This window comes from Anabrus simplex, chromosome 1, assembly GCF_040414725.1.
Source record: "Anabrus simplex isolate iqAnaSimp1 chromosome 1, ASM4041472v1, whole genome shotgun sequence".
In the NCBI taxonomy this organism is placed as follows: domain Eukaryota; kingdom Metazoa; phylum Arthropoda; class Insecta; order Orthoptera; family Tettigoniidae; genus Anabrus; species Anabrus simplex.
The window spans coordinates 352,612,079-352,636,115 of NC_090265.1; the positions used below are offsets into that span (position 1 = coordinate 352,612,079).

Consider the following 24,037-nt stretch of genomic DNA (forward strand, 5'->3'; position numbering starts at 1 on the left):
AAATGATATGAAAGTCTTAGCCTATTCAGATCATGTAATGATGTATGTTTAGTCCTCGGCCCGAAGGCTGGTTGGATCCTCAACAGTTCCGCCATCAGCTGTCATAGATGGCCTAGGCATCACTGAAGAGGCGTACTAGGGAAATGAGGAGTGAGGTAGTTTCCCGTTGCTTTCCTCACCGAGCCAGAAGTTGCTATTACACATCAGTCTGCCAAGCCCACTGAAATGCATGCACCAACTGACCTAATGAGCAATATTTTCACACCATTCATAGCAGGGACTGGCTGCAGAAGGAATGGCATTACTAGCATTACTCATACCTCAGTCACTTTCATTTTGTCAAAGCTAAGGATAAAGCTGAGACAGATCAATGAAAGTAACAAAATTGCTCTAGCCCATACCAGAAGACATAGTGCACTGTAAACACTAGGTCCTGCCAGCAACGGCATCAATGATATGGGAAGAAATGAACAAAAATTGGAAGAACAACTAAATACCTGGCAGAGGGCAACTGAAGAAACAGGCATGGAAATAAGTGTAACAAAAAGTGAGGTAATAAGAATCAGTACAGAAAAAAAAAAAGAAAGAAAAAAAAAAAGAAAGAAAAAAAGAAGGATGTTAGGTGTAATGGAAAAATTCTTAAAGAAGTAGATGCTTTTAAATACCTAGGAAGTAAGCTAACTGGGAAAGGAAACATCAAGGAAGAAATTTTGGAGAGGATAGGAAATTCCTCAAAATTTTATTATTGTGTATCAGACATAATTAGAAATTGGAAAGTACCTACCAAAGCAAAAATCATGATATAAAAATCATATTATTTGCCAATATTGACCTATGGAGTAGAATGTTCGACTTGGACAAAAACAATCTGAGTAGATGACAAGCTACAGAGATGCGCTTTCTGCGAGGGGACTTGGGTAAAACAAGAAGAGACAAGATAAGCAATGAAACCATACGAAATACGCTACAGATCAACCTTCTAAAAGAAAATATGGAGAGAAATAGGCTGAAATGGTTCGGCCACGTCAAAAGAATGGGACAAGAACGATTACCAAGAAGAGCTCTGTAATAGACAGAATCTGGAAGAAGACCACGAACAAGGTGGATCAGGTGGAGGATGACGTAAATTGGAGAGGACTACAGTGGCAGACAGTGATGAACGATAGAATGTGGGAAAAAAGAGAAAGATCTTTCTCCAACCAGCAATCGTCTTGCGATACGAAGTACACCAGTAGGGGAAAATCTGGCACGAAGGTTCTCCTACAGAACGACATACAGCAGACGATTCACTCGGATCACATTAAGAAACCCATAATGGAGCACAAGGAAAACAAAATCATCACGTGCACAAAATGTGCCAAGGACATCCCAAAAGAAGAAATCGCAGTTAGCTGCGACGGAAGATGTAACAGCTGGTTTCACAAAGAGTGTACCAAAATGACAACAACAGAGTTTAACGCTCTGCATTCAAAAAAGAGATCGCTCCTGTGGATGTGTGATACCTGCAAAATACATCTGCGAATGAATGGTCTTACCCCTACGGCGACAACAAACCAAGAGATAGGCCAACAAGTCAAAGATCTAGCCACGGAAAACAATCGTGCAAAGATATAAAAAAGAAACTCGAAGAAGTTTCCAATACCCTAATGAAAAAAATGACTCTTACTCTGGAGACACAACTACACCAGGCAGATCTAATAGCAGAAAGGCAAACTCAGAAAAACACCAAACCGCAAGGCAATATAGGAACGTCAGAAGCAGCAAAATTGATCAGTCCACCAATCAACTCCACTGAAACATTAATAGGAAACAGTGGCAACCAACTAATGGATGTAACATGGACACAGTCAAACAAAGGCTGGCCCAGCCTACCCGTAAAGAGGATCAACTATGATATCCCAACAGTGCAGAATCGAGTAAATATGACGAAGTGCAGAAGAGACCCCTGCAGCATGACACTGAAGGCCCCGAGATAGGAAAGCTGAGAGCAGCACCGCAGACCGCTTGGATATTTGTAGGGAGACTAGACTCTGACACAACAAAGACATAAAAGAACACCTAACATCAAACGGAATCACCAAGATTATCGGATGTGAACAACTACCCTCACGCGGCACAAGTAAGGCCTTCAAAACTGGTATACCGATGGAAGAAAGACATTTAATTATGCATGCTGATCTCTGGCCAGACAGGGTAATCTACCGTACCTTTCGATTTCAAAGGCAATAACCACATAGGGAAATCTACCCAAGAGCGTAAGTCTGATACAACTCTAAACATCCTACTGTGGAACGTAGAAGGCCTAAAAAGCACTTTCAACAAAGCACCTGAAGACATCTGGTCAGAGAGTGACATCATAGTAACCACTGAAACTTTCTTGACAGAACCACTCAGTCTTACGAACCACTACTCAATCCACTCACTTGCAAAACCAAAGCTAAGAGGCAGAAGGCAGAGGGAGGGGTTTCCATATTCTACAAGCCTTCAGTTGGATCAATCAATAAAATATTTAAGAAAGACAACTCGGTAATAATGAAAACTTCAAAATTAACAATAATAGGATTATATATAACGTATGGCTCCTCTTTAGAAGCCACAATAGAGATAATAGCTGAGTCCATTGCCCAAACAAAGTCAGACAAGAACATTATCCTGGCGGGAGATTTCAATTGTAGAATCGACAAGCCCAGCAATAAAAAGAGGGCCATGCTGAATATGCTATATGAAGAAGAATACACCCTGATCAACAAACCAGACGAAATAACCTACGTCGCTCATAACGGCACAAGTGTGATCGATCTAGATTTTTACAGAGGGAACATCTCCATAAGGAATCATAGTGGTCTTTGGACGACATCCTCTACACCACTTATCAAACATATACCCATCAGGACGACCATCACACTCAAACAACCCAAAGAAAATGCGGCGAATAAAATAACCGAAAGAACTTCCAGAAAGATAAACGTCAACTCCTTAAACAACAACACTAGAGCAATATATGAAGCTAATCAGCATCTAAAAGCCAACAACATAAACCGTGCGTTGGTAACGATACAAGAAGCCCTAAAAGCTGCAACCATCCCGGTCATACAAAGGAAAGCCAAACCATGGTTCGATACAGAATGCTATCTGCTGTGAAACAAAGTTCTGCAAGCCCTACATGAGGCCAAACTACATAAAGAAAGGACCATTATGGAAACATACGCAGTCAAATGTAAAGAATACAAAGCCATGCTAAAAGCGAAAAAAGCTCCATATGTAGAAAATCAAGCCCTTAGGGAGGCAGAAGAAGCACTTAAGGACCCTTTTGTAGCCACCAGAAGGAAGTCCAATAGAAAACAAGGGTAAACCCAAATGGAAGTATGGGAAAAGCACTTCTCTCAGATTCTGAACCTAGCACAATCGCAAACTGCATACAACACTACCCACCACACAGGAACTAGCCCAATCTCATAATTCACAACAGAGGAAGTGAGAGCAGCAATAAAGGCAACAAAAGACAGGAAGGCGACCGGCCCAGATGGGATCTACAACGAGGTGCTAAAAGACTCAGCAGAAACACTAAGTGAACTATGGACAGACCTGTTCAATAGATGCCTATCATCAGGGGAAATACCAGACGAATGGAGGAAATCCACGATAAAAGTCATCTACAAAGGTAAAGGCGAAAGCAACGACCCACACTTATACCGTGGTATTGCCCTGGAGAATACCATTTTCAAAGTCTTTACAAGCCTAATCCTCAAGAGAATCACTCCGGCACTAGATCCAATGATCCCTGAACAGCAATTCGGGTTCAGGAAAGGAAGGTCAACCTTGCATGCCGTAAGGAATTTATTAAACGACATAGAGGAAGCTCTTAGACATCCCAAAGGAATATTTCACACAGTATTCGTAGACTTCACAAAAGCTTTCGACTTATTGACCAGATCAAAGCTTGTTCAGAAATTAGAACATATGCTAACAGAGGACCACGGATTCACACGGGTAATAAGGAACATTTTGGCCTACAATTAAGTGGTAGTATATGACAGAATATCGACCTCAAAAGAAATAATCCAGACAAATGGAGTTCTGCAAGGGGACCCACTGAGTCCCATCCTGTTTAACGTCACGACAGCAGACATCACAATGATTCTAGGGGAAACAACTTCAGTTTCTCTCTATGTTTACGCAGACGACATGGTCCTGGGTTCCCCAAACCGGCAAGAGCTACAGAAAGTCCTAATTAACCTTCACAATTGGGCAATTGATAATGATCTCAACATAAACCAGAGAAAGACAGTGTACATGGCTTTCCGAAAAGGGGGAAAACTAGCAGCGGAAAACAAAATGACTCTCGGCGAAGAAGAACTCACATCGGTCAATACCTACAAATACCTCGGCGTCACCCTGCAAACAACGTGCCACTCTTTCAGACACCACATAAAGGAAGGAGCAACAGCTGCCATCAGAGGAATATACGATCTGAAGAACATAACCAAACTCTCACTATGAACAGCAATGACACTCTTCCACACCAAAATAACTCCCACTATCTCATACGGCCTAGAGATAATATGGGAAAGGCTAACCACAACAGACCTCACCATGATAGAAAAAGTGAAAGCACGATTCCTTAAGAGAGCACTGGGTGTGGCAAGATCGTCACCGTCCAGACTAATCTATGAATTAGCAAGGGAACCTTTCTATATAGAAGACCTCCGATTCAAACTACACCTGCCATCTACTCTGCAAATGGAGAAGGTACTTGAGCTGAAGCATCTGAAACAACAGGACATACCACTGGATTTCTACGCAACGGAAGCAATGACCGATAGACGATGGACACAGGAAAATCAGGAACTAAGAAACGTAGTCACTAGACTCGCCATACACGGCTTCCATCACAAAATTTGCAAAAACATAAAATATCATGAACCGAACAAAGAATGTATATGTTCTCTGTGTGAGAAGCCATGCGACAAATACCATATAACATTGTGTAGTAAAAGGGAAAAGAGCATAGTTGACTATAGCAAAGACTACACCGCCTCGAGCATCTGTGAATCGCAGTATGTAGTGTGACAGTATTTCATGTTCACTTTGTAACCTTGAAACCTATTGTTGTATCCCATTATATGGCCATCTGGCTGCAATCAATTCTTATTAAAAAAGAGAAGAGTGGAAGAGCTTCTGTGAACGACCTGCATCAGCAGAAACGGATCGGGAAGAATAAGATTATTATTATTATTCGTGAGGTATGTTGGCAAGTAAAACAATCATTATGATTGGATTGTTTCTAGCACGTTTTAAACCTACTTCTATCCATAAAAACCTATATTGGCCTGAGTTACGAAATATTTAAACGATCACTTTGTTAATGATCTTGCCTACTATATTATTAGCAACAACTGTGAATACTACTTAACTAAAGTAAACTCGTTTCCTCATCCCAAGGTGGTGCAGCTCTTTTTAGAGAGGCCCCAAGAGGAAGGGAGTTGCATGTACCATTTTTATCTTCCTGCCATTCATAAATCTCTAGCAGTACAGTATCGGGAATTGTACTTAGGCTCCCGAGAATGGCAGCCAATTGTGCTAACCATTACGCTGGTGGACATTCTTAACTACAAAACACAGACATATATACATGACTAATGCGTGCTTGCAATGCGCAGGTCGGACACAAAATTATTCACCTATCTGTGCAATGTCATCAGTGCTGCAGTAGTCCTACGCTACGGAGGCGAGACATTTCTTAACTACGAAACAGAGATGTACCGCATAACTTTGACGTGTTTTCATTGCATGGGTCGAACGGACGAAACTATTCACAAATTTGTGTGATTTCATCAGAGCTGCCGTAAGGCTTGTACCTGCTTCAAAGCAGAATCGTTGTTGTTCTCTGATAAATTACGTTGAGGGGGTCTTATATGCAAGATTTATTTTTTTCATTTTCTTCGCCTCGAAAAGCCAAAGCGGGTCTAATCCATGAGTAAATACGGTACATATTCTGCATAGGAAATTGTTTCCCAGTCCACATGAGAGATACTCAAAATAATACAAAGCTGGGACCATTTTCTTATTTCACACCATTAATATTATAATGGAGGAATATAACAGGTTTTTTTTCTCCCCCTTTCTCAAATCAGCCTCCATCCGCAGCAATACATACATATGACTCACAGTCCTAGCCTTGAAGAAACACAATTCCAGTGAGGCAATGAGTTCCTCCTTCTTTTTTTTTTTAACATCGCACTAACACATCAAAGGTTTCCAGCGATGGAGGTATGGGAAAGGGTTAGGATTGGGACGATAGCGGCCATGGCCTTCATTAAGGTCTGAATCAGTGCTGCCAACAGTGGGATTCGAACTCACTATTTCCCAAATACACGCTCACAGCTGTGCAACCCTAACTGCACGGCCAACTTGATCGGTTTAAAATGTATCGCCCAGCCTTGGCGTAATCTAAAATATGAGGCATTTATTCAGTGCTCAGCAAATAACCACAATCTGCATACAAGAATCAAATAGCATGAATAAACAAGTGAGTTAAAAACACTTTGACCTAATTGGTTCCCTACTCATTCAATCAACCAGCCAGTCAGTCACCACTGATCTGAATTTAAGGTTATCACCCAGGAGGCAGCTTCCCCATATACGGCAGTATGGTACCGGAAATTGAACTCAGGGCACCGGAAACGGCAGCTGATTGTGCTAACCATTATGCTGGCAGACATTGTTAACTACAAAACCGAAACATATCAATGATTGTTTCCCATAATAAATTTATAATACCAATACAAATGGTCCGTTATTGGACATTATAAATTTTTCAGCTAACTCATTCCTGGTTGCCAGCATTTCACCCCAGTGTGCTAAGTTGGGTTCATTAGTTGGTAAATAGCACACCCACCAATGTCCAATAACGGGCCATTTATATGGGTATTATAAATTTACTCACTCGGAACAAATATTTCAGGCTCTCTATGAGAATCAACATCTATATCATCTGATGGCCAGGCAGGCATCAATTTTTGGTAATGAGACAAAGTCTCTCATAGTGCATTGGCACTGCCGGTGGCTCCAAATAGCCTACGCAGTGGCCTCCATGGTATGCACTAGCCTTGCGTCTTGGTGGGTGTGCTATTTACCAACTGATGAGCCCGACTTAGCACACTGGGGCGAAACGCTGGCGACCAGGAATGAGTTAGCTGGAAAATTTATAATGTCCAATAACGGACCATTTACAATTGGTATTACAGACATATAGCATAACTGATACATGGTTGCAATGTCCTAAACATTTCACCTATTCGTGCGATGTCATCAGACCTGCAGTAGGCCTATGCTACGGAGGGAGACATTTCTTAACCACGAAATGCAGATCTACTGCATGACTTTGACATGCGTTTTCAATGTGCAGATCGTACGGATGAAACTATTCACAAATTTGTGTGATGTCATAGGAAATGCTGTAAGGCTTGTACCCGCTTCGAAGCGGAATCAATGTTCTTCTCTGACGAATTACGTTGGGGGGTTTTGTATGTGAGATTTACCTTTTTCATTTTCTTTGTCTCAAAAAGCTAGGGGGAGGGGGATGGTCTAATACGCGAGGTGGTCTAATAAACGAGTAAAAACAGTAATTAAATTTAAATTTTTATTTTGAAAATGGCATATTTTGTACGATTCTGTTTTGCTGAAGAAACAGTAACATGAATAATTGGTCTAAAATGTGATATTTTGATACCAAATTTAATTTTTTCTTACAATAACTTTGTTCAGGTCTTTTTTAAATATTTAAAAATTTTTAACAATTTTGCTTTACATCAGACTGACACAGATAGGTCTTATGGCAACGATGGGATAGGAACGGCCTAGGAGAGGGAAGGAACCGGCCAACGCCTTAATTAAGGTACAGTCCCTGCAGGTCATTTTGAGAGAGCATGACCCTTCTGATACGAGAGACAGCTGTGCTAGACTGAACACAGTAATAATAACTGCAGCAAGATACAATCACCTGACAATTACTCTACTTACGAATTGTAAAAACAATGTTTTTTGGCCCATTCTATAACAACATTATAATGACACATTTCCCATGCAGAGTGACATTTGGGTAAAATTATTTAGTCATTTATTTATGTTTTTCTGGGGAAGTCTTTGGGTCCCTTGAGCCCCCAGTCCGCCTGCACTGCAGGCCCTGATGTTACGCCAAAGCTAATAGCTCTTATCTTCATCATGATCTGAACTATCAGAAGCCTTCGATAGGTCAATAGCGTTACAGTCCATTCTTTGCTAGAATCTTGAAAGTTGAGCCTCACAGGAACATCCTAAACCTGAACTACTTTCTATCAAACCAGTTAGAAATTTCACAAACATATCTAATATGAGACAAAATGCTTTCCCAGAGTTTACATGCAACATGTCAAGCTGACAGGCCTGTAATTATCCACTTTATGTTATCACTCTTTCCTTTGCACACTGAAGCTACTATAACAACAGTCCCTTCATCTGGTATAACTCCTTCATACAAACAGGTATCAAATATGTACTTGAGATATGATACTATACTCCACTTCATTGCCTATTCCTCAGAAATTTTATCAATTCCAGCTCTCTCCTATTTTTCAACTTTCCAATGTTGACTTCTTAACACTTGGGGAGAAAAAATTCTTAAAATTTGGGAGAAATTGGGGTGCATGGAGTAAGCAAAAAAGAAGAAAAAAAGCATATAATACTCGAAAGGGAACAATGAAATGTTGTACAAATTTACATCCTACACAAGAATTTAAAAAAAGAGAGTAAGTACAGTGTTCTCCCTAGGACATTTTTTTTTTTTTTTTTGCTAGTTGCTTTACGTTGCACCGACACAGATAGGTCTTATGGCGACGATGGGATAGGAAAGGCCTAGGAGTTGGAAGGAAGCAGCCGTGGCCTTAATTAAGGTACAGCCCCAGAATTTGCCTGGTGTGAAAATGGGAAACCACGGAAAACCATCTCCAGGGCTGCCGACAGTGGGGCTCGAACCCACGATCTCCCGGATGCAAGCTCACAGCCGCGCGCCTCTACGCTCACGGCCAACTCGCCCGGTAGGACATTTTTATTATTGTATGTATACTGTATACATAAACTTGTGTTGTGAACAAAAATAAATAAATTTTAAAGAAACTGTAAAATACCTCTTTTTCAAACTGAGGAAAACTTACCTAATAATGAATTAAGTCTTTCCAAGACACTGTCATCTGCTAGGGATATCTCATCAGCTAGGAACATGTTCCCAGTCTGCATTGCTGTAATTAGAGGTCCATCTACCCACTCGAATAGTTTCTGAGGACCTTCAACCTAAAAGGCACAGAACATTATCATAAGTTTAACCGGCTATAGTTCATTCATTCAGCAGCTTGAGGCATTAAAATCAACAATCTATAAAACTCCTGAACATGACCAAACAAAATGTTCATTCATACCAACACAATGCCTCACGTAGTATTCACGTTACATTCTCTGTAAAATCATATCACATAATGGATTTACACAAAATTTAACAAATATGATATATAAGGTGAGAGATTCAATATGTGCAATGTTACACTTGCACATGCAGTCAATAGCACAACTATTTCTTGAGTAACCAATATCATTATATCAGTGATACCAAGGAAAAACTTCCCACATTTAACATTACTATATTACAACCAAATCATTCAACATATTTTCAGAGGATTTAATAGCCTGTCTGGTGACTATGACTGTTTAGGTGTCAAGTCTTAAAAGTTAAACACCATGGTTAGCTGGTTAAAATCTTGATAGTGAGAAGTTTCACCATCAGAATGTTGGCCAGCAGGATTTTGTATCACTAAATTGTGTGCCACAGTACTGATATGGAGTGAGGGCATATCATGCTGTTGATGGTAAATCATCCAGTATTCTGGAGATAGTAGGTTCGAACCCCACTGTCGGCAGCCCTGAAGATGGTTTTCCATGGTTTCCCATTTTCACACCAGGCAAATGCTGGGGCTGTACCTTAATTAAGGCCACGGCCGCTTCCTTCCCACTCCTAGCCCTTCCCGGTCCCATCGTCGCCATAAGACCTATCTGTGTCGGTGCGACGTATAGCAAAAAAAAACGTAAGCTCAAGCAAGCTCATTGTAGGTTCAGAAGAAATCGATGTGGAAGAACTGGGATTGATGAAAAGAGAGAGTCAACCTATTTGTAGATAGCAGTGTATGAGGATGCGGAGACTGTCCTTGTCCTGTTGTGTTTTCTTCGTACTTCTCCGTCTTCCCACACTGACCTGTCATTGTATTTTTCCTGCTGTGTGTTCCTTTCATTGTTCCTGACTTTCTATATATGACCTGAATTACACTTGTTTGTTCCTTTCTATTATTTACCTCACTGCTCAATATGTTTATCCTAATACGTGGTTTCTAACATCTGTGCACCAGTTCTAGATGTATTAAGAAGATCCTGATTTATAACACTGACTGAATTTGTAACTGAATTATTCCATTGCACCAACCTCTTGATTTTCCAGTAAATTACTTTTATAATCCTTAAACCATTATCTTGCATTGCCACCTGGTGTAGAACAGATAAAAATGCATCTGAGGCAGTGTGATACACACCAAAAGTCCTATGAGAGGATAATGGGCGAGCCACTCGTGTATTAGACCCTGTTTTTCCATTTTCACACAAAAAAGAAGTAAGGGGAGGTCCAATATGCGATAACCTCAAGTTTTATGCACTGAGCACATTACTTAGGATATAAAGAGCTATAAATTGTACATGTAAACATTCTACACTATTCTTTAACAAACTTATGATTTATATTAGAGTTATACTGGCTATTTTTTTTGAAAGGCAGTATTTCTAAATGTAAATAGACAATAAATGGTGAACACTACTTTTAGGCCTACATATAAAGTAAATATAGTCAGTTTTAGTTACACATATCATGTAATTTGTTTCATCTCATAAATTCCTCTGATGTGGTTGACGTCAGGAATGGCAAACGACAGTAAAAATTTGCTATGAAGATTCGTCTCACTTTATACTCAACCCCGTAGAGAAAAGAGATAAGGGTATCATATTATCATTAGAGTTTGTGATTTTTAGCATTTGCTATAAATGCGAAATGTGTCGAAACTTTGTCAGTGTATGTGCCATCATCTTATATGACCCGTACGAGTGGTTTTTAGCGATTTCGAATTAGCGATAAAATGCGAAATTGGATCGAAATGCAAAATTATACAATTTATGCGAAATAGATGCGAAACTCTCAGTTTTATACGAAATAATCATATATCCTTTTAAAAACAATGCATTTTTTCTTAAAAATAAGATATATATGTTGTTATTTATTTCAGGAGAAAGAATTATTATGGTGCCCATTGCGATCATAAGGCGGTAACATACTTTGACGGACACTTCCGTCCTGGTGCACGGAACAAGTTCATTATCGTAGTTAGCTGGTCAGAGAGATTTATTCTCTTTGTTTTGCAGCCTACCCGATTTATGTCAGATGATACCTGAAGCTATTTTCTCTGTGTACATAATAACTCTGAGCTGAAATACGGACAATAAAAAGCACCTCATTTTTCCGCTCGTTGTAAACGATCATGGCGGCATCCAAGCGCAGCATGGATGAGTTTATTCGTAACTGGATTGAAAATGGTGATGTTGAAAGTGATTCCGATTTCAGTTCAGAGATGATAGTGCCAATTAAAACTACGTGACAAAACCAGAATGTAACAAGAGTGATTGAGAAGTCTAGTTTTCTTTTTTTTTTTTTCTTTATTTTTTTTTTTTTTTTGCTAGTTGCTTTACGTCACACCGACACAGATAGGTCTTACGGCGAATATGGGACAGGAAAGGCCTAGGAATGGGAAGGAAACGGCCGTTGCCTTAATTAAGGTACAGTCCAAGCACTTGCCTGGTGTGAAAATGGGAAACCACGGAAAACTATCTTCAGGGCTGCCGACAGAGGGGTTCAAACCTACTATCTCCCGGATGCGAGCTCACAGCTGCGCGCTCCTAACCGCACGGCCAACTCGCCCGGTGAGAAGTCTAGTAAAATGATACTTGGAATTATGATCTTGTTGAAAATAAGCGTTTCTGTAACATGCAAACCAGTTTTTGAAATTCACTCTATAGTGAGGAGGGGGTTGGGTAATAATCCGAAAGTAACGGACGTAGGGAATGAATTTCTAACCCCACAGTTCTGGGATCACGTTACTAAGGAAACCAATTCCTATGCCTCTACATTTCTTGCTAATTTACCTGCTTCCCTTGAAACCAGTAATACTTAAGAAAAAAATCATTGGTTTTCTGTTACTATAGACGAGCTCAAAGCTTACTTTGCCTTGTGTATTGTTATGTAGCCTATGCGATTAGTCAAATTTATGTTAAAGTGACGAAAAAATAAATGGTATGTAAGGGAATATTTCCTTTCACAAGTAATGGTAGCTCAAAGGGTTAAATCATTAAAATGTGTGGAATATCTTTCACTGGCTAAAGAGCACAGCAAAGATCAATCAATCAAACAGCAAATGCACTTTCAAGCACACACGTTCATTCTCTTTGTGTGTTGACCCTTGATCATAGTAGGTTATTCTTGACATTGGTGTTGAGTAGTAGTTCTGTTTAAAAGTACGGTAGCGATTTATTTTATTGTCTGGTAGCCATAGGTAGAAGCGAAGTGACGATCAAACAGCATGCTGAAAGTCACAAATCGGGACATTTTTATGTAAGCAAAGACTTGAAGAATAACATTCTTTTTAGCAGTCCTTCCTTTGCCTTGGCAGCACTGCTGTCCATTTGGGCCTCTACGAACAGTGGTTTTTTTTTTTTTTTTTTTTGCTAGGGGCTTTACGTCGCACCGACACAGATAGGTCTTATGGCGACGATGGGATAGGAAAGGCCTAGGAGTTGGAAGGAAGCGGCCGTGGCCTTAATTAAGGTACAGCCCCAGCATTTGCCTGGTGTGAAAATGGGAAACCACGGAAAACCATCTTCAGGGCTGCCGATAGTGGGATTCGAACCTACTATCTCCCGGATGCAAGCTCACAGCCGCGCGCCTCTACGCGCACGGCCAACTCGCCCGGTACGAACAGTGTTGATGAAGAGGTTTTGTTTAGCAAGTACAACATAATTGTAACTGATAGGCGGTCTCAAATGAAGGAGGACACCTTCTAAACAACTGGCATGTTGTACTTCAATCATCATTGAAATTCCTCTTCCTTGTAGGTGTGTTGTACTGTGATAAATAAATACGTTCAGAATAGTATTTTTCACTTTGAAATTGTGTTTGTAAATTTGTAACTAGGCATATTCCTGTGTGTGCGTTAATACTTCTTGCAGTCTTATGTTGATGTCTGTCTTATTTTCCATAGTGAATTCAAAACTGCATGACCCGCAATGGGTGATTAAACAGTATGATTTTACTCCCAACTGTTGTGGGTGCAATTTAGCAAATTACGCCTATTTTTAACCAATTTGCTACAAAACGCTAAATTTGAGAAGTTTAGATGCTACAAAACGCTAAATTTGAAAATCAAAACGCTATATCTCTGATTTTTAAATGTTATAAACCACGAACTCTAATTATCATATTATACAATACTGATACAAAAGAACTTAATGGACAGTCATTTTCCTCTGTCGAAAAGTACACCTGCCAAACAGTAAATCTGAGCACTGCTTTCATTTGAATTATTGTCCTGTGCTGCCAACTTCCCTGCTACCGGCGTGTCGTCATTCCAAATGATGTCATCTTCACAGCCATCTCGTCAACCGTGCACTGCAATCAAGAGCATCTGAGATCCCGTCGTTTCAAAACTTTAAAAATAGTTTCATTCCCGACTATAGATTCCAAACAGTGAGAATCTATTCCCAAATGGTTTCTGGAGACAGCTTCTGATATTCCCAGTTGGTGTACGTGTAGCAGAAGCCACTCCTTCTGAATAATGCCTTGCTGTAGCAAGCGTGCCAATGCCAAACCAGCAGTTGATAATTAGGGTATGTTATAAATTGTATTTCCGAATGTAATACATAGTAACTGGAACCATTCTTTGGATAACTGCGGCTCTTGAAAGCCAGACCCTTATTTTTAAGTATCGTGACGAGTTGGCGGGGTTGTAAGGTAAATCAACACTCGACTGGTAGCTTCTATACTAAGATTTATTAACTAAGCACTAAAACTACACAGGACTAATAACCACATAACTTTCACTCATAAAATAAATAAAAAATCACACTGTTCGTGCGCGCAGTCTCTCTCTTTCTCCTAACACTACAGATTATTCTTACAAGCCAAACAGTTATGTCACAAAGTCACATGCACTCACACCCTAGAGCAGTGTACACTACACAGTTCGCACGTCCCTATACAGTTTTACATTCACACACAAGGTCCCACGATGCACAGCTACACGTTCTCTCCTTTGCCGTCAGTCCGCACTGTAGCACGCTAGTCCGACAGTCACAGCAGTTCACATACATCACAGCACTGGCAACCACTCACTGACTGAGGTCACAAGTGAACTACACCAACTCCAACCTAGGCAAGTCACTCCTGCCCTATACATCTGCACTAGTCCTTCCAGAACAGTCCGGATGCTGGATGTATCCAGGAACCTCACGAGATGGAAGACACCAGGTTAATCGCCTCATAATTCCATAGTCCTATGCCGCGCTACCATGAGCGGAAGCGAGAGGGGGGGGGGGGGGCGGTCTAGCAACGAAGCCTTGTTTATGATGGCGTGGTCGAAGTGTGAGTGGGCCGATATGGTGACGTCCCCAGCCCATAGCAAGTTGGCATGGCGGACGCTATAACCATTACACTGCCCCCTCCTTAACGCTGCTCATCCCGAGCTGCTCCACGATATGGTGCCAGGCAATCCAGGTACTAATAACTGATCATGATATAATATTTGATCAACTTATAATAATAATAACGGGAAGACTTCATCTTCCCTCAGGGAGGCCGCCGGATCCGGTAGGTGACGTCGTTGATCCTGGTGATGATTTTAAATGGGCCTTCCCATTGTGGCTGCAGTTTTGGTGACTTCCCTTTTGTCCGCACCAGACAGTACAGCCACACACTGTCACCGTCCTGGAAACCCGCAAAATTCACCAGCATGTTGTAGCGGGCTTTCATCTGGTTGCTGGCTACCCTTAGATGATGTCGGGCATAATCGTGGATGTCGTTGAGCCGATCCACCAACTCTCATACATAGTCCGTCGCTGGCTGCTGCTGGACTAGTGCCGATTCGAACAGAGATCGCATGGCAGGTGGAGTTCCCTTTCAAAGACCATGCTGGGAGGTGTCATGCCCATCGTCTCATGGGTGGATGCTAGATAGGCCATCAAGAAGAATGGGACCTTCTCATCCCAGTCCCTCTGGTGCGCCGAAACTACCTTCCTAAGGTGTTCGTCGATGGTTTTCACAAAACGCTCCACCATGCCACCTACGTGAGGGTGGAGAGACGTCGTACGGTTCTTCTGCACTCCTAAGCACTGCAGAACCTCTTGCATCAGCCTTGACTTAAAGTTTCTGCCTTGGTCGCTATTAAGTTCCCTCAGGACACTGAATCGGCAGAAGAAGTTCTTGACCACTGTCGATGACCTTGGTTCAGGATGACGTAGACCTCTGGCCACTTGGTGAAGTAGTCCACGGCTAGGAACAGGTAACAGTTCCTGGTGTAGGCTTCGGGGAATGGTCCATAGTCATCAATGGCGATTCTTTCGAAAGGTGCTCCAACGTAGTACTGGATCATCTGGCCCCTACTGCTGGTACGTAGGCCCCGGCTCGCCGCGCAGGTGTCACACAGCTGCCGCATCCGCTCAACATCGTTCCTCAGGTGCATGCAGTAGCAACGTTGTCGGGCACGATCTAGGATCTTATTCACTCCCAAGTGGCCGGCAATAGTGCCCGCATGCAACTCAGTCAGCACTTCTTTTGTCATGCTCCTGGGAATTATCCATTGGGCAATGTGCTTCTTTCCGTCGGTCGATTTCCACACGTGGTAAATACCCCGTCACTAACCACGAGAGACGACCACTGGGCCTAGTATGCCTTATAGGTTGGACTGCGTTCAGCGACGTCTTTCCATTCAGGCCTCTTCCCGACTCTACTTCTCGTAAGATCCATCGTCCTTCAGCTGCTCCCTCCTGAGGGCAACCTGATCCCATCCTTTAGCGGTGGTGGCCTCCACGGCCTGGACGTCCACGATGTCCGCCTATCTCTCCATTTACTGACAGTGTGCACAATTCTCAAGGCATGGTCTTTTGGATAGAGCACCGGCATTGCAGTGCTTCCTTCCTTGTCGGTGCTCAGTGGTGAAGTCGTACTCCTGAAGCCGTTGTTACCAGCGAGCTGCCTGTCCAACTAGGTTTCTGAAGCTTAGGAGCCAGGTCAATGCAGAGTGGTCGGTGGGCAGATGGAAAGGCTGCCCATACAAATACTTGTGGGAATGTTCCAAGGTATTCGCGATGGATACCAATTCCTGATGCGTCGCACAATAATTTCTCTCAGCTTTCGACAACGTCTTGCTGAAATAGGCGATCACCTTCTCCTGGCCAACTTGCACTTATGACAGCACCCCACCAATTCCTGCACCGCGGGCGTCAGTGTCTACGATGAACTTCTCCCCAGGCTTGGGGTATCCTAGGAGGGGTGCCATGCACAGGGACTCCTTCAGCTTCCGGAAGGCAGCCCCCACCTCACTTGACCATTGGAAAGGCCTCCTTTACTCGGTGAGCCATGTAAGAGGCTTTGAGATGTCTGCGTAGCCAGCTATAAATCTGCGATAGTACGTGCAAAGGTCAAGGAAACTACTCAGTTCTCGCTTCTCGTTCGGCACCGGCCAGTCCCTGACAGCTGCTAACTTCTCCGGATCCGTGGCACTAGCCCCGATAACACAATGTGGCCCAGGTAGAGCACCTCCTTCGGTAATTTAACTTTAGTTGAGCCTCATGTAGTCTCTGGAACACTCTCCGCAGGTTCTCAATGTGTTCTCTGAACGTGCGCCCCACAATAATTATATCGTCCACATAAACGAGGCAGGCATCGTGAGTTAACTCCCTCAGTACAGACTCCACAGTCGCTCGAAGGTCGCCGGCGCGTTGCAGAGGCCGAAGGGCATCATGGTGAACTTTTAGAGCCCTTGGCCAGTTGAGAACGCTGTCTTCTCTTTGTCTTCCCGATGGAGCACCACTTGCCAGTACCCAGACTTCAGGTCCAAGGTTGAAACCCCTGGGCTCCAGATAACATGTCCAGGGTGTCATCTATCCGAGGTAAGGAGAAACAGTCCTTCTTCGTGACACTGTTCAACTTGCGGTAATCGATGCAGAAGCGGAGCTCACTAGAGATGACCCTGGGCTGTTCAACTCCTCTGTGACTCCACGCCGCTTTATGTTATTCAGCATCTGATCGATTTCCGCCTTCTTCGCCAGGGGTACCCTACGAGGTGGCTGCTGGATTGGAGTGGCGTCGCCTATGAAAATGTAATGGTACACTCTGTCTGTCTTTCCACAGTCGCCTCCAGTAGCAGTGAAGATGTCCCGGAACTCATGGATGAGTTCCTTAAGCTCCCTGAGCTGTCCCGCCTCTAAATGTTTCCGGGCGTCGGATATAATCTTCCGGAGCTTATCCGATCCTTCGCCTGCTTCTAGGGCCTGTGCGTCTTCGTCATCCACTGGCAAAATGCACGTGATTGGTTCACAAGTCCCAAGCTTGGTCCCGCTGGGTATCCTCCGCACCCATGACATGCAATTCAATATTCGTACCGGCATGCAGCTTCGTGTCGGAACAAGCGTCCTGGCCAGGTAGAGTCCTTGATCGGCGATCCGGGTTCCACGAGCACCCTATCACCTTGTATGGGTGCCTCTAACCATACCGTCACCATCATCTCACTGCTGGCTGGTATAACTTTGTCGCTAGCCAGCGTTAATCGCGCTACTCGGGGTTGCGTCCCTGGGTATCGGAGCATAACCTCTTGTCCGCCGAGCCACAACATACGTCGTTCCACATCGACAGTCACCTCGTATGCCTGTAGCGCATTTAAGGCCCAGGATAACCTCATCCGTGATGGTGGCGACGAAGGCCCAGACTCGTGGTCATTGTTGTCCCAGTTTCAGTTGAAGTAGCACCTCTTTCAGGATAGAATTGGTGTCTCCGCTGAGGGACAGCCAGAGAGGGACCCCAACCGCCCCTATGACGTTCCTCACATAGGTGTACTAATCACAGGGACTCGTACTGTCCCGTGGTGTTCCTCACACACTGAGTATTAATCACAGGTAAAGCAGACCCATGGTGTCACTCAAAGAGCGGTACTAATCACAGATACTGTAAAACACACACTGATTCAACACTGTTTCTACAAACAATAAACCTATTGTGTACCTAACATAGTGGTACTACTTGCAAGTAAAAGCAACCCATGGTGTTCCCTGCATTGTGATCCTAATTATAAGTAGTCTCATGGCTCTAATTCAAACATCGCTAGGTTGCCCCTTTTAGTCACCTCTTATGACAGCCAGGCCAGGGGATACCGTGGGTGTATTCTTCGCCTGCATCCCCCACCCACAGGGCGGGGGGGGGGGTGTTTGGTCTGTGAGAGCTATTTTATTTCGCTCAAGTCCGCCAGAAAACCGGTTAGGACCTCCCTATCCGCCACCTGGAACGCGCCACATGGTAGTCTTGTCCGCCGAGCCACAACATACGTCGTTCCACATCGACAGTCACCTCGTATGCCTGTAGCGCATTTAAGGCCCAGGATAACCTCATCCGTGATGGTGGCGACGAAGGCCCAGACTCGTGGTCATTGTTGTCCCAGTTTCAGTTGAAGTAGCACCTCTTTCAGGATAGAATTGGTGTCTCCGCTGAGGGACAGCCAGAGAGGAACCCCAACCGCCCCTATGACGTTCCTCACATAGGTGTACTAATCACAGGGACTCGTACTATCCCGTGGTGTTCCTCACACACTGAGTATTAATCACAGGTAAAGCAGACCCATGGTGTCACTCAAAGAGCGGTACTAATCACAGATACTGTAAAACACACACTGATTCAACACTGTTTCTACAAACAATAAACCTATTGTGTACCTAACATAGTGGTACTACTTGCAAGTAAAAGCAACCCATGGTGTTCCCTGCATTGTGATCCTAATTATAAGTAGTCTCATGGCTCTAATTCAAACATCGCTAGGTTGCCCCTTTTAGTCACCTCTTATGACAGCCAGGCCAGGGGATACCGTGGGTGTATTCTTCGCCTGCATCCCCCACCCACAGGGCGGGGGGGGGGGGGGGTGTTTGGTCTGTGAGAGCTATTTTATTTCGCTCAAGTCCGCCAGAAAACCGGTTAGGACCTCCCTATCCGCCACCTGGAACGCGCCACATGGTAGTATCACCTTTCCCCTTGCTACACCAGCGTAGTAGGTCCGTGGTTATTCCATTTAAGTGTGCACACTGCTCATTCCAATCACTGCCTCAGAGTAGGGATCGAATAGCTGGAATAATATGATGATCCACTGTGTTATGTACCAGTCGTATCAGAAAATTTAACCAGAGGAACGGGATGCTAAAGAAGAGAAAGATCTAATTCCCCAGCTACTTCCCGCTAATATCCAAGCAGGCAGTTATACTAGGTATGCAGCAGTAATCCCATCTATTGGAGATAAATGGCAGCAGAATACACAAGGCACATCACAACAAACAATGGTCAATGTAGTAATGTTATTGTTGATCAATTTTATGAGCTGTCCATATTGCAGGCCTTTACATTAAGTTTTCTTCCGACTCTGTGATATTAGAGCATCTAATGCAAAGTGAATCCTCCTTTCTTTCATGACTCCCTCTTGTGTTATTATTCCAGCGATTGTTCCTTCATGACTTTTTCCTAATTCTTATAATCATCTTCACAATATTATTATAGTCAGTACGGTAAAACTGAATAAGACATAAATAATCATAAACTACTGTTTTGTTATGCAGTACTTTAAAACATAAATGATAGAAAATTTAATAATATATAACTTCAATTATGTAGCATTTATCGATAGGGCCAATAATATCAAATATGTGAGAATTAAATTTTAGGGCTTCTCCTAAAGTACCATTTCACTCAGCATAAACACAATATTATTTATGGCCTACATTATAGAGACCTATTCCCCGACTTTGTATACCGATTTTCATTAGATTCTCTTCAGCCGTTTTCTCGTGATGCGCGTACATACATACATACATACATACATACATACATACATACATACATACATACATACATACATACATACATACATACATACAGAGAGACAAGACATTACGGAAAATTAACGTGCATTTCTCTTCATTACTGTGGTCATGACCAGTATAGAAATATCATTCTTTTTTAAATTCTGAACAATGTGCAGACACTCTTATTTTATTTATATTGAGCATTAAAATTAGTCAGAATTGTCTCCAAATGGCTCCTAAAATCTTGAAAAGTCACTAGTCGTTATCACTGAAATTCTGTCAAAACAAAAAATCGACTATACTGATGAGAACGAACACGAACATAGCACGCGAGAACGAGAGATTGACGATCAATATACGCATCACGATATACAGGTTTCAATAAGCATCGCACATTCCTGCACATTTCTCGCAATAATAAACGTAGGTATTTCGTTTGAAAGCGTCCAATGGGCGAAGGACTTCCGGTCACTGGCGTAAAAAATTGAAATGGCAGAATTTGAAAACAAATGTTTGAAGTTCACCAAAAAATAAGATCGGGAGAAATAACAGAATAATCAGAAGGCGGGAAAAACTGTCGAAAATCAGGAGTCTCCAGCCTAAATCAGGAAAGTTGGCAGGTATGAAAGATGATAACATATTCCAAAGCATATAGAGGATATGGCATGGCATGCTGAAAATTGCCCGGGGAGTTAACTGGTGAGTATTAAATTCTGGTCTGAAGGGTTAAAAGAAAATCTATAGCACCACAGACAACAGAGACTAGAAGTGAACCAAAGAATACTGTATAAAACTCACTAGGAGCAAAGAAGAGACAGCAATTCCAATCATTTCTCAACTCCTTAGTTACCATCTATATTACTCTGAGGTCCTCAAGCAAGGTAGAGAAAAAATAAAATATATGAAAATACAGACATAATAATAATAATAATAATAATAATAATAATAATAATAATAATAATAATAATAATAATAATAATAAACATTATATATGCCTGTAAATCTACCGACACAAGGCCGATGTATTTGAGCACCTTCATGTACGACCAACTCGAGCTTGGAAGTCCAGCACACTACAACCTGACCTACTCAGCCAAGCTACAAGCATATTCAACATTACCATAACTACACCACTACACTTACATTACTGCGTTCCCGGACAGGTCGAAGACCACCAAGAAAATCTGAACTTTCTGTGTGCATGTGACAGTTCACAGTATGTAGTACTTGCTTCTGAATAGACGCTAGCAGCTGACAAATCGTTGTCTTCCCACATCCTGTCTCACCAACCAGAAGCACTGGCTCTTCAAAGATAAAAGCCTTGCCTAAAAGAAAACAAAATCTTTCCTTAACAAAATCCTCCTCCTCAGGTCACCATATAATAGCAGTAGTAGTAGTAGTAGTAGTAGTAAACTTACCAACTAATACTGCTAAACGCCGCATGTTGAATGTCCATACTACATGCTCAAATCCAGGAACTGGCTTTGACACCAGTTTTTCCAGTATATCACGGGTAACTGGCGATGTCTTGTCACTTACTGAAAATTAAAAGCAAAGTTATTTACATTCTCTGAAAGATTAACACACCTTAAAATAAGTCAATGAATTTGATGAGTAACTGCAGTAGAAGATTATACTTCTGAGTAGCAACCAATACATTGCTGAGTTCCAAACCAAAGTTTTTTCCAATCACAGCATACCTGCCAACTTTACAAAACCAAAAAATCAGGAAATTTTAATATGAAAATCAGGAAATATAAATGGCCAAAACTACGTATTCCACACGTCTTGCGCAATACAGGAGTACTATGGTATATACTATAATACTTATTGCCTCAAAACCCGACTGTTGCTATACGAGGCTACAAGGCTAAAAATTACACATCTCTATTCCCTCACAGGAAGTATGTGAGTGAGATGATCGGTCCCTGATAAGCCTTCCGAAAATAGTACGAATTCATGCTCCACATGTGTGAATCAGTCATGTACTTAGATGCCATTACTTAGCAAATGCAGAGAATAGATTAATATATTGCATTACGCGTCCGCGTGATTATGCTAGGCGCAATGCTATTTTTATCAAGTAATAAATTAAAATTCTCCACAATTGTCCCCAAATGACTCCTAAAATCTTTAGAAAAGTCACTAGTCGCTATCTTTGTAATTCTGTCACTAAATTAAGACTCCAAATCTAGCGACTAGTCTCTAGAATCGAATAGACTGATGTGAACGAACACGAACATACCACGCGAGAATGAGAGATTGACAATTGATAAACACATCACGATGTACAGGTGTCAATAAACATCGCACACTCGCGCACATTTCTCGTATTAATAAACGTCGACATTTCATTTGAAAGCGGCCAATGAACAAAGGACTTCCGGCCACTGGCGAACAAAAATGAAATGGAGGGATTTGAAAACAAATGTTTGAAGTTCACCAAAAAATAAGCTAAAATCGGAAGAAATAACAGAATAATCAGGAGGCACGAAACGCTGTCAAAAATTTGGTGTCCTCCACCTAAATCGGGAAAGCTGGCAGATATGTCACAGGTATACAGAACACAAGAAGTATCTGGTTCTAAAGATTCAGCTTTTTATTATCTTACAGGCTTAGCACAACAAACTTCAAAAATAAGTTATACTTATTTAGCCTGTAGATTATTTAACAAGTTTTGCCTGCTGGGAAGAGCAGAGAACAATCAATTCTGATAGCAGGAAGAGCATTAACTAGACTCACAAGTGAATAGAGATTCAGGATCAACTGTCCGCTTGATGTGTTTCTTCAATGCCTCCTGGATAACTCTACACTCCTCTTCCTTACGTACTCGTCCTGCCAGAACCAGATATCCTTCATCAGCCAAATGCTGGTCCCAATCGTAGTATTTTCCCGTAACCTGGTTTGCTAGTCGATACCGCTCACCCCAACGGAAAAGGTCACGCAGCGTCATGAAACCCTCCTTTCCTGCAAATGCTGCACTCTCCCGCCGATGAATCTATAAAATAAAAATCATTTAAGCACTGAACAACACAAGAATCTAGTCCCTAGACCTGAAGAGGTCCCTTGAGATAATAATATAACTGGAACCACTTCTAAAATAAATACTATGTAAGAGTACTTCATTTACCTGTAGTTCAATCAATGACTCTAAACCGCTACATACAGTGGAATCTCGTAAATACATTTATGGGGGGACTAATAAAATTAAAAATCATGTGTAGGACAACATACTACTGTAAAAAAGCAAAATTTACAGTGTAATGAGTGTTTATACTGGCGATGCAATAAACTACACAACAGACTGAAATACATATCCAGAGTGGATTGCTTTTTATTTTTCAGTTGCAACTTGTACATGATTGATTCCATCATCTCCAGCATCGCTGACAGAAAAGCTCAACACAAACCGTTGCTTCTATGGTATTTGACAAGTAGCCACCGATGTTGGCACAATTTTCTTCTCTTTGACATCACTTTCTTGCAGCTTCTCGGATATATGCTGACCCAGGATTTCCTCAACAGTTACGGACTGAAAAACTACAATACTGTCGTCACATTCTGAGCATTTGGCAATGCCTCCTGTATAACTCTACACTCCTCTTCCTTATGTACTCGTCCTGCCAGAACCAGATACCATTCATCAGCCAAATGCTGGTCCCAATCGTAGTATTTTCCCGTGACCTGCTTTCCGTAAAGTTATCGGCAACAAAACTGCTAAAGCCGGTTATATTGAAACAGCTTTTTAAGATGATTTCAAGTACCGAATCCCACGCAGATTTTGTGTACAAGATGTTTTTCTACCACATTG

The 24,037-nt window shown here is 42.1% G+C and overlaps 1 protein-coding gene across 1 annotated transcript in view; it reads right to left on the bottom strand.

The window, feature by feature from the left end:
- The window catches only part of LOC136866716 (midasin), a 425,839-nt gene that overhangs the window by 322,902 nt on the left and 78,900 nt on the right, over positions 1-24,037 (bottom strand). Inside the window, exons 12-15 of the mRNA XM_067143861.2 lie at positions 22,969-23,224; positions 21,645-21,764; positions 21,364-21,551; positions 9,192-9,327 (exon numbers count right to left, since the gene is read on the bottom strand). Of these exons, the coding sequence (XP_066999962.2) occupies positions 9,192-9,327; positions 21,364-21,551; positions 21,645-21,764; positions 22,969-23,224 (700 nt within the window). The remainder of the gene's footprint in view (positions 1-9,191; positions 9,328-21,363; positions 21,552-21,644; positions 21,765-22,968; positions 23,225-24,037) is intronic.